Source organism: Carassius carassius, chromosome 37 (genome assembly GCF_963082965.1).
Source record: "Carassius carassius chromosome 37, fCarCar2.1, whole genome shotgun sequence".
Taxonomy (NCBI): Eukaryota; Metazoa; Chordata; class Actinopteri; order Cypriniformes; family Cyprinidae; genus Carassius; species Carassius carassius.
In genome coordinates this window covers 29,369,295-29,381,794 of record NC_081791.1, presented here as the reverse complement: position 1 = coordinate 29,381,794, position 12,500 = coordinate 29,369,295, and the positions used below count along the sequence as shown (strand labels likewise).

The window sequence follows — 12,500 nt, the reverse complement described above, 5'->3', positions numbered from 1 at the left end:
GCAGAGACACACACACAGAGACACACACACACACACACAGAGACGCACACGCACAGACACGCACACACACACACACACTTACGGAGATACACACGCAGAGACATGCGCACACACACACGCACGCAGCGACACACTCACGCAGACAAATGCAGAGACACTCAGGCAGAGACACACACGCAGAGACACTCACGCAGAGACACTCACGCAGAGACACTCACGCAGAGACACGCACACACTCACGCAGAGACACTCACGCAGAGACACACACGCAGAGACACACACGCAGAGACACACACGCAGAGACGCATACGCAGAGACAATCACGCAGAGACACACACGCAGAGACACACACGCAGAGACACACACGCAGAGACACTCACGCAGAGACACACACGCAGAGACACTCACGCAGAGACACACACGCAGAGACACACACACAGGCAGAGACACTCACGCAGAGACACGCACACACTCACGGAGATACACACGTAGAGACATTCACGCAGACACATGCAGAGACACACACGCAGAGACACACACACAAACTCACCGAGATACACATGCAGAGACACGCAAACACACAGAGACACACAAATACACACACAGAGATGCAAATGCAGAGACACGCATGCAGAGACAAATGCAGAGACACACTCACGCAAACATATGCAGAGACACTCACGCAGAGACACTCACGCAGAGACGCTCACGCAGAGACACTCACGCAGAGACACACACGCAGAGACACACACGCAGAGACACACTCGCAGAGACACTCACGCAGAGACACTCACGCAGAGACACACACGCAGAGACACTCACGCAGAGACACTCACGCAGAGACACTCACGCAGAGACACACACACTCACGCAGAGACACTCATGCAGAGACACTCATGCAGAGACACTCACGCAGAGACACTCACGCAGAGACACTCATGCAGAGACACACACACACTCACGCAGAGACACTCATGCAGAGACACTCATGCAGAGACACTCACGCAGTGACTAGGGATGAGCGTTTTCTGCAAATATCACATTCGAATATTTGAGCTCACAAAAAAACGAATATTCGAATATTCGTTTATTTAAATTAAGTTTAATGAGACAGACGTTATTTTTCAGCAACATTTATTGTTTCCGTCATTTTGAACAAGCTTACACACAATAAGCTTGAACATTAGGCTACACATCGTGCTTTGTAGTTGAAAACCTTTAACAATAGTTAAATAAATAAAACAAAGGAAAGATTAAAAGCAAAATAAAAAGTGAAAAAAAAGTGAACAAAGAAAAAACGTAAAGCAGCCTGCAGTGATTAGGCTATTGTAGAACGTAGCCTACACTTAACTTTGAAACTGTCAGCAAATCTTTTTTTCTATTGTTTTACATGTTCTTGTTAAGAAATACGGCCATGTAAACATGATCGGGGGAAAGTCGGCTCCTTAGTCTGTTAACAATAAGACCGGCCGTGGAGAAAACGCGCTCTGACGACACAGACGTTGCCGGGACTCACAAATAACGGTGTGCTAAACGAATAAGTTTTGTGAAGCGCTTCGTGTTTTCGTTTCACCACTGAATGGGATCCTCATCTGGTGGAATACATGGCTCCAGCAAGAACTGTTCCCACTCGTCTCGGCTGGACTCTCTGTAATCATCGCTGAAAAACTGGCTCAGCCTTTTCAGACGAGTGGGCATTGCATCCGCTTTATCGTTGGCGGCTGCATCCGCACCACTCACATCAAGGGAAATGATGTGATAATGTTCAAAAAAGTTTTTTTTCTTACTTCTCTCATGTTTTCATCGAGAAAACCTGAGATGTTTGTGCCAAGGGTCTAGGGCAGATGCGAGAAGAGGAGTTTTCACTGCATTCTCCAAGTTAGCGGTGTTTATTCGTTGCTTGAGAGATGCAGCAACAATGTTCTTGAATTCGGTCACTTTCTGTGATTCTCCACGGCATATTTGAAGTACTGTAGAAGACCGCAGTTCTTATGGGCCGTTCAAATATCGCGTCTTTTGTGCGTTCAAGTTCGTTATTTCCAATGTAGGCGGGAGGTATGCGCGCTCATAATGGAAGCGATGCGGTCGCGATGCGCACGCGGTGCGACGCGCCCGTTTTTCCAGGCGTGTCCGCAAAGCATTGAGTTAAAAACATCTCAACTTTTCAGAATGCTGCAAGCGCACCGCAGGTCATGTGACAAGAACTAAACATTCAGCTTCATTCTTTCCCGTAACAACGTTGAAAGCTCAGCCAAGATGAAGGAACAGCTGATCATAAATTTAGTAGCAGAGCTACTGCAAGCGATTTTTTTGTGCTGCAAATCCATTTATTCTTTGCTGAAATTTCCGCGTCATCATGGAGAGAGCCCGTCACTGTTGCTTAGCAATGGCAGACGCCTCAGCTTCTGCCTGAGCGCTTTGGAGAAGGAGAATATGTGAACGGCCCCTTATTCATTCATAAATTATTTTTTGCTTGCATACATCTTCAAATATGCCGTGGAGAATCACAGAAAGTGACCAAATTAGGTTTTATTGTGAACTTGTTTTTTTTTTTTTCAAAATTCGAATATCATTTTTATTTATCGAATAATTAGAGCAGAACGAATATTCGAATGTTCGACTATCCGTGCACACCCCTAGCAGAGACACAAACGTAGAGACACACACGCAGAGACACACACACACACATGCATGCATAAACACACACACAGAGACACACACACACAGAGACGCACACGCACAGACACACACTTACGGAGATACACACGCAGAGACATGCGCACACACACACTCACGCAGCGACACACTCACGCAGACAAATGCAGAGACACTCAGGCAGAGACACACGCAGAGACACTCACGCAGAGACACTCACGCAGAGACACGCACGCAGAGACACGCACACAGAGACACTCACACAGAGACACACACGCACTCACGCAGAGACACACACGCACTCACGCAGAGACACTCACGCAGAGACACACACGCACTCACGCAGAGACACACACGCAGAGACACTCACGCAGAGACACTCACGCAGAGACACACACGCAGAGACATGCACACACTCATGCAGAGACACTCACGCAGAGACACACACGCACTCACGCAGAGACACACACGCAGAGACACTCACGCAGAGACACTCACGCAGAGACACTCACGCAGAGACACTCACGCAGAGACACACACGCAGAGACACACACGCAGAGACATGCACACACTCATGCAGAGACACTCACGCAGAGACACTCACGCACTCACGCAGAGACACACATGCAGAGACACACACGCAGAGACACACACGCAGAGACACTCACGCAGAGACACTCACGCAGAGACACTCACGCAGAGACACACACGCAGAGACACACACGCAGAGACATGCACACACTCATGCAGAGACACTCACGCAGAGACACTCACGCACTCACGCAGAGACACACATGCAGAGACACACACGCAGAGACACACACGCAGAGACACTCACGCAGAGACACGCACGCAGAGACACTCACGCAGAGACACACACGCACTCACGCAGAGACACACATGCAGAGACACACACGCACTCACGCAGAGACACTCACGCAGAGACACTCACGCAGAGACACTCACGCAGAGACACACACGTAGAGACACACACGCAGAGATACACATGCAGAGACACACACGCACTCACGCAGAGACACACACGCAGAGACACACACGCAGAGACACGCAGAGACACTCACGCAGAGACACGCAGAGACATGCACGCAGAGACACACATGCAGAGACACACACGCACTCACGCAGAGACACACATGCAGAGACACACACGCACTCACGCAGAGACACTCACGCAGAGACACACACGCAGAGACACTCACGCAGAGACACACTCACGCAGACAGACACGCAGAGACACTCACGCAGAGACACACACGCAGAGACACACACGTAGAGACACACACGCAGAGATACACACGCAGAGACAAACACGCAGACACTCACGCAGAGACACTCACGCAGAGACACTCACGCTGAGACACACTCACGCAGAGACACACTCACGCAGACAGACACGCAGAGACACTCACGCAGAGACACACTCACGCAGAGACACACACGCAGAGATACACACGCAGAGATACACACGCAGAGACACTCACGCAGAGACACACACGCAGAGACACTCACGCAGAGACACTCACGCAGAGATACACACGCAGAGACACACACGCAGAGACACTCACGCAGACAGACATGCAGAGACACTCACGCAGAGACACACACGCAGAGACACACACGCAGAGACACACACGCACTCATGCAGAGACACTCACGCAGAGACACACTCACGCAGACAGACACGCAAAGACACTCACGCAGAGACACACACGCAGAGACACACACGTAGAGACACACACGCAGAGATACACACGCAGAGACACACACGCACTCACGCAGAGACACTCACGCAGAGACACACACGCAGAGACACACACGTAGAGACACACACGCAGAGATACACACGCAGAGACACACATGCACTCACGCAGAGACACTCACGCAGAGACACTCACGCAGAGACACACACGTAGAGACACACACGCAGAGATACACACGCAGAGACACACATGCACTCACGCAGAGACACTCACGCAGAGACACTCACGCAGAGACACACACGCACTCACGCAGAGACACACACGCAGAGACACACACGCAGAGACACACACGCAGAGACAATCACGCAGAGACACTCACGCAGAGACACTCACGCAGAGACACACTCACGCAGACAGACACGCAGAGACACTCACGCAGAGACACACACGCAGAGACACACACGCACTCACGCAGAGACACACACGCGGAGACACTCACGCAGAGACACTCACGCAGAGACACACACGTAGAGACACACACGCAGAGATACACACGCAGAGACACACATGCACTCACGCAGAGACACTCACGCAGAGACACTCACGCAGAGACACACACGCACTCACGCAGAGACACACACGCAGAGACACACACGCAGAGACACTCACGCAGAGACACTCACGCAGAGACACACTCACGCAGACAGACACGCAGAGACACTCACGCAGAGACACACACGCAGAGACACACACGCAGAGACACACACGCACTCACGCAGAGACACTCACGCAGAGACACACACGCAGAGACACACACGTAGAGACACACACGCAGAGATACACATGCAGAGACACACATGCACTCACGCAGAGACACTCACGCAGAGACACTCACGCAGAGACACACACGTAGAGACACACACGCAGAGACACACATGCACTCACGCAGAGACACTCACGCAGAGACACTCACGCAGAGACACACTCACGCAGACAGACACGCAGAGACACTCACGCAGAGACACACACGCAGAGACACACACGCACTCACGCAGAGACACACACGCAGAGACACACACGCAGAGACACACACGCAGAGACACTCACGCAGAGACACTCACGCAGAGACACACTCACGCAGACAGACACGCAGAGACACTCACGCAGAGACACACACGCAGAGACACACTCACGCAGACAGACACGCAGAGACACACTCACGCAGACAGACACGCAGAGACACTCACGCAGAGACACACGCGCAGAGACACACACGTAGAGACACACACGTAGAGACACACACGTAGAGACACACACGCAGAGATACACACGCAGAGACACACACGCAGAGACACACACGCAGAGACACACACGCGGAGACACACACGCGGAGACACTCACGCGGAGACACACTCACGCAGACAGACACGCAGAGACACTCACGCGGAGACACTCACGCGGAGACACTCACGCGGAGACACACTCACGCAGACAGACACGCAGAGACACTCACGCAGAGACACTCACGCAGAGACACACACGCAGAGATACACACGCAGAGACACACACGCAGAGACACACACGCAGTGACACACACGCAGAGACACACACACACTCACACAGAGACACACACGCAGAGACACTCATGCACTCATGCAGAGACACACACGCAGAGACACTCACGCAGAGACAATCACGCAGAGACACACACGCGGAGACACTCACGCGGAGACACACACGCGGAGACACTCACGCAGAGACACTCACGCAGAGACACACACGCAGAGACACACACGCAGAGACACACACGCAGAGACACACACGCAGAGACACTCACGCAGAGACACTCACGCAGAGACACACACGCGGAGACACTCACGCAGAGACACACACGCGGAGACACTCACGCGGAGACACACTCACGCAGACAGACACGCAGAGACACTCACGCAGAGACACACACGCAGAGACACACACGCAGAGACACACACGCAGTGACACACACGCAGAGACACACACACACTCACGCAGAGACACACACGCAGAGACACTCATGCACTCATGCAGAGACACACACGCAGAGACACTCACGCAGAGACAATCACGCAGAGACAATCACGCAGAGACAATCACGCAGAGACACACTCACGCAGAGACACTCACGCAGAGACACACACGCAGAGATACTCACGCAGAGACACACTCACGCAGACAGACACGCAGAGACACACACACAAACAGATACACATAGACAGAAACACACACACACACACAGACACGCTGAGGTCACTGACGTTGTGTTTTCCTCCAGACCATCCACCGAAATCCTCCATGGTCTCCACGAGCTCATCACACATTCTGTCAGAGAATGCTGGAAACCAGTAGACGTCTGGACAGGGCTGAAACACACACACACACACACACACACACACACACACACACTCCAGTTTAACTCAGTAAATCCTGACACAGCAAATCTAATGTTTTAAAATATGTGTTTTATGTTTAATCTTCAATCAATCAGGAGTGAGAATATGGAGGAAAAACAGTTCAGTTTTATTCAGATATTCTTATTCGGACCTTTACTTGATCAGACGATCGAGTGAGAAACAGCACAGTTTGATCATTTAGAAACATATTCAGTCTCACCTGCTCAACAACGTTCTCACCGTCCTCAAAAATCTTGGAGTAGTTCTCATGGACGTATTTCTCCCTCCAGTCCTGAGATCACACACACACACACACACACACAGGGTTATTCTGCACTCACATGTGTCTCTACACTCGTGTGTTTCACGTCTGAATCTCTCACCACTGGGTTGTCGAATATCTGCCACATGTCCGGATAAAGACGGCTGATGTTGTAATTGGTGGAGGAGACCAGCCGGCCGAACTCATCCCTGTTGGACACGAACATGAAGATGCCCTGCAGGAGGACACACAAACACTGAGGCTACTGGATAATAATCTGTCAGGTTTTTCCCAGAGTTAATTCTGCAAAAACCGAAATCTCCATACACTTTGCCAGTTTTTGCCCCATTGCATAAATTAAATATCAAACATAAATATAAAAATCAATTACAACACAAAAAGTTAAAAGATATTTACCACTGAACATTTTTAACATTCTAGCAGACATTTTACCAACAAAGCACAATTTACTTAAAATTAATAAGCTAGTAAAATAAAAGTATCTTATATATCAACATATATCAGTGAACAGAAAGCAGACACAGCGGTTGACTGATGATCACGTTTTAACACACAAGAGTAGTTTTGAGCTTCGGAAAAGGAATGGATTTGAGGATACAGAAGTTATCTGACCTGCTCGCGGACGCTCTTGCAGAAGCTCATGTCTGGATCCATGCCCTCCTGCTGGTAGAGAGACACAGCGGCCAGACGCGAGCGCAGAGTCTCTCCACGGATCAGATAGACCTGAGTGATGTAGGGAACATTCCACAATCCACTGGAGGACAGGAGGAGACGTCAGGACACAGCACACACACACACACACACACACAGAGGGAATGCCACTCACACTCTCTTGCTCTGGACGATGTCGATGTAGTCCTCCGAGCGCGAGTAAAAGCCCTCCGGACTCAAAGCGCCCCAGAAGTTGGACCAGAGCTTCCCGTGTCGAGACAGCATGGGTGCGATCACACTTCTGCCAACATCAGACAGACAGAGGACTTCAGGAGTGTTTCTCAGAAAACAGCAGATACTCAATTTGAATCTAGTTTGACTCCTGAATTAATGACTAGAACCATTAAACTTAAAAAAAAAAATTCCCCTTAAAATCTATGTTGTTTAAAATTACAAATAAATTTCTTGATTCTGTTTTAAAAGATCAAATCATTTTTAACGATCAAATGAGTTTATCAATGTAATAATTTAATGAAATTTTAACAACAATAGGGCCCATAAAATTTGATTTTCCAACTCAAAATCGTTTTATTTTTTCCTAAATTCGTTTTTTTCTCTGTTTTTAAAGGTTTGTTAAATTTTAACCATCAAAAATAAAGTAACAATTATATGATAATCTGATTTGAAATCTGTTTCAAATACCATGTTATTTCTTCTAAATTCTGTTTTTCATTTATATATATATATATATATATATATGTATATATATATACATACATATATAAATTAAGATACATATCTTTTTTTCTGGTTTTAAAGATTCATTCAATTTTAACCATCGACTAAGTTTGTAAAACTTTAACAATGTAATAATTATTTAAAATGTAACAATAACAAGGCACTAAGATCTTTTTTTTAACTTCCTTAATTTTGTTTACTTTTTAATGATCATTAAATCTGCAACAATAAAAAAAATCAGCACTTAAACTTTATAAAACTGTTACAATGTAATAATTTATTAAAATGTAACAACAATAGGCCCCTATGAAATCGGTTTTATTCTTTTCCCAAAATCTGTTGTCTGTTTGAAATTTTCTCTATTGTGTCTTATGATTTAATACATGAATCATCACACACAAACTGTGCTAAATAAAACTAATTCATAAAACTTTAACAATTTAATGCCTTTGTCAAAACGTAATCATATAAACATTCCATTAGAACAAAGAACTGAATTTTAATTGGTCAAAAAATGTGCAGTTTTTTAAAAAAACATTTGGATGTTTTAATAATTTCTAAATTAATTTACAATGTACATTTTACTATAAAATAATAATACAAAACATTTATTTCAGGAGCTGGTAGTGAAGACCTTTGAGTTACAGGTTTTATAAGACGATAGTTTTTAGCAAATAAAATGAAGAAAATCATAATGTGCTACATGATATTGTAGAAATAAGTAACTCATAATGTGACACGTCTGTTCATGACTCACTTGTTTTCTTCAATAAGAATCCGCAAAATATCAAGATTGATCAGAGCAACATCAGAGTCGATGCTGAAGAAATAATCGCAGGAGATGTCCTTCTTACACGCCTCGCTGAAACACAAACACAATCAATGGAATCATGGGAAAGATCCGCTCATTAAGTGCAAACAATCATCAGGACTGCTATTTACACTGCCATGTTTCTGGCCTGGTCTTGTTTGAGGTTTTCTTCTGGTCCAACTATTTTTGCCCCAGGGAAGAGCGAGCGGTGACGTGTCCAGAACCGTTCCACGTGCTGCTCGTGATACACAACCTGCACACAGTTAATGTGTGTGAACATGTAATTTGTGTGTTTCACCAGCACATGTGTGGACATGTACCTCATGTAGCAAGAAAGACATGTATGAAGGGCCATAAGAGTGTGTGTGTGGGCTGGAGATCAACCGATAATCATCTTTACCGATATTTAAGCTTTTTTCAATAACTGGATATCGGTTTAGTAATATCTGATCCACCGATAAATACTATTAAAACATGCAACGTTTTCTCTGAAGATGTATTATGAAGAAGAAATTTTATATTTTACATTTTAACATGGAAAAAATACATTTTTAACAATTGTATTTTTTTTTACCATTTTCTATTTTTGAGATAACAAATTAAGATTAATGAAGGTTTTCTAGATTTAAACAGTTTGTTCATTTCAGTAACGTTGTTTTCACTGTGTCTAGAACAAAAGTAAAAGACTAAAATATACAAATATTATTTTTGTATACCAATTACGATTGCAGATAAACATGCAAATAATCTGTACTGGTATCGGTTATAAAAACATCAATATCGGTCCATCTCTAGTGTGTACTTGCATTTGTTATGTATAAACATTTAAGAAAATTATATAATAATTTAAAATGTACATTGTCGTCTTTTTGTTCATACAAATATCTGTTACTTCCTGGCACATAAACATGCAAATAATCTGTATTAATATCGGTTATTTAAAAAAGCAATATTGGTCAAACTCTAGTGTGTACTTGGATTTGTTATGTATGAAAATGAAATAAAATAATGATTTAATTTAACAATTAAAAATGTACATTATTGTCTTTGTGTTTGTAAAAATATCTGTTACTTCCTGGCACATAAACATGCAAATGATCTGTACTGATATCGGTTATTTAAAAAAAGCAATATCTCTCGAACTCTAGTGTGTACTTGGATTTGTTATGTAGGAAAATGAAATAAAATAATAATATAATTTAACCATTTAAAATGTACATTGTTGTCTTTGTGTTTGTACAAATACCTGGCACATAAACATGCAAATAATCTGTATTGATATCGGTAATTTAAAAAAGCAATAATGGTAAATCTCTGGTGTGTACTTGCATTCTTATGTGTAATTATTTAACAATTTAATTTAATAATTTCAAATGTACGCTGTCATTGTGTACATACGTTGTTGTGTATAAAGAGTCGTAAGCGTGTGTGTGGGTAGTTCAAAGTTGCGAGTCTCTCCAGAAATTCTTCCAGAAACGGCGTTGGCTGCTCGATAAAAACAGCGATATGCACCAGCGGCATCTCCTCGTCCTGCACAAACACACACAAACATAAAATCATCGTCCTAAAGCAACCGACACAGATTTGCCAGACTGTGTTTGTGTCATCCACTCACAGATAGACCGCTCAGGTCCAGCAAATCATCGTCACAGATCCCACATCCGTGTTCATACGTCCACGCCGTCGGCACGTAGTTACCCAGATAATTCAGCTGGAGCTACACACACACACACACACACACACATAAAAATGACTCTTTTCAAACAGGTTTCCTGAAGACCGTCATTGGTCAGATAAACAGTTAGTCCCGCCCCAAACTCACAAGTCAGAAGTTGACTTGCTCATGAATTTGTGATGTCTGCTTATTAAACAAAGATATTATCACATCACATTTTTCTTACATTTACAGCCTATATTTTCTATGCTTTGACAATTTAATGATTTAAATAAGTGACAAATTAAAAGTGCTATAAAAAAATACTTCACACATTTTTTTAAACTCATTTCTAATTTATTTTTTATATGTTTACTTGTATGTTAAAATACTTAAATTTTATGTGTATAAATTATTACTAATTATTATTACGAATAATATTACAATTTAAATTAAATAATGAAAGAACTGAAAAATCAATACAGATTCAACCCTACAGATTCTGGAGATCTAAATGTTCCTCTCCATGGAAATGTTATAAATATTATTTTAATATACACTACCAGTCAAAACTTTTGAAAAGTAAGAATTTTTATGCTTTTAAAGAAGCATTTTCTGCTCACCAAAGTCTCCATTTATTTGATTCAAATTACACCAAAAGCAGTAATATTGTGAAATAATTTAGTATTAAAAACATCTGTGTTCTGTGTGAATCTGTGTTAAAGTGTAATGTATTTCTGTGATGCTCCGCTGTATTTTCAGCATCATTCCTCCAGTCTTCAGTGTCACATGATCTTCAGAAATCAGAATAATATGATGATTTACTGCTCAAGAAACATTTCTGATTATTATCAGTGTTGAACACAGTTGTGCTGCACAATATTTTTGTGGAAACTGTGATGCATTTTATTTTTCAGGATTCACAGATGAAGAGAAAGTTCAGAACAGCATTTATTTAAAATAGAAATCTTTTGTAACAGTTTTACTGTCACTTTTTATACATTTTAAGGATCGCTGCTGAATACATACACATTTCCTTTAATTATAATTAATTTATAATTTAAATAAAAATGTTAATTGGTGTATATGTATATCACAGTGTAAAGCAAATGTCTGATGTGAATGTCTGTACATTACATGACGGCCCAGCGGTAACAGAGCGATTACTGTGCAGAATGTTTGCCTTTACCTTAGTCGGGCCGTTGCCATGGATAACGACAGGAAGTGTGTCATAGACCACGTTCCGAGCTCTGACTCTGGATTTCTCAAACTTCAGGACCACTTCCTCTGGAAAAACACACAGGCATCAGACAAAATCAGAAGAACACAGGCAGAATTACAGCAGGACTACAGGGCACAACACAGAAGAGAGAGAGTGTTTGTGTGTGTGCGTGTGTGTACCTATGGCTCCATTGAGATTCTGAAAAATGTGGGATTTGTGGTCCAGCGTGATGTTAAACTTCCTCTGGAAAAGAGAAACTGTATTTAGCATGAAAATTTTAATCGGTGTAAATCGAGATTTTACTATCTTTCTCTGCCTTTGAGAAAACAGAAGCTC

At 43.7% G+C, this 12,500-nt stretch overlaps 1 protein-coding gene across 1 annotated transcript in view; it reads right to left on the bottom strand.

The window, feature by feature from the left end:
- plod3 (procollagen-lysine, 2-oxoglutarate 5-dioxygenase 3) overlaps positions 1-12,500 on the bottom strand; it is a 25,638-nt gene that overhangs the window by 3,380 nt on the left and 9,758 nt on the right. The window contains exons 6-16 of the mRNA XM_059528582.1: positions 12,344-12,407; positions 12,132-12,229; positions 10,904-11,005; positions 10,687-10,818; positions 9,420-9,541; positions 9,235-9,339; positions 7,915-8,040; positions 7,701-7,842; positions 7,189-7,302; positions 7,026-7,097; positions 6,671-6,775 (exon numbers count right to left, since the gene is read on the bottom strand). Of these exons, the coding sequence (XP_059384565.1) occupies positions 6,671-6,775; positions 7,026-7,097; positions 7,189-7,302; positions 7,701-7,842; positions 7,915-8,040; positions 9,235-9,339; positions 9,420-9,541; positions 10,687-10,818; positions 10,904-11,005; positions 12,132-12,229; positions 12,344-12,407 (1,182 nt within the window). The remainder of the gene's footprint in view (positions 1-6,670; positions 6,776-7,025; positions 7,098-7,188; positions 7,303-7,700; positions 7,843-7,914; positions 8,041-9,234; positions 9,340-9,419; positions 9,542-10,686; positions 10,819-10,903; positions 11,006-12,131; positions 12,230-12,343; positions 12,408-12,500) is intronic.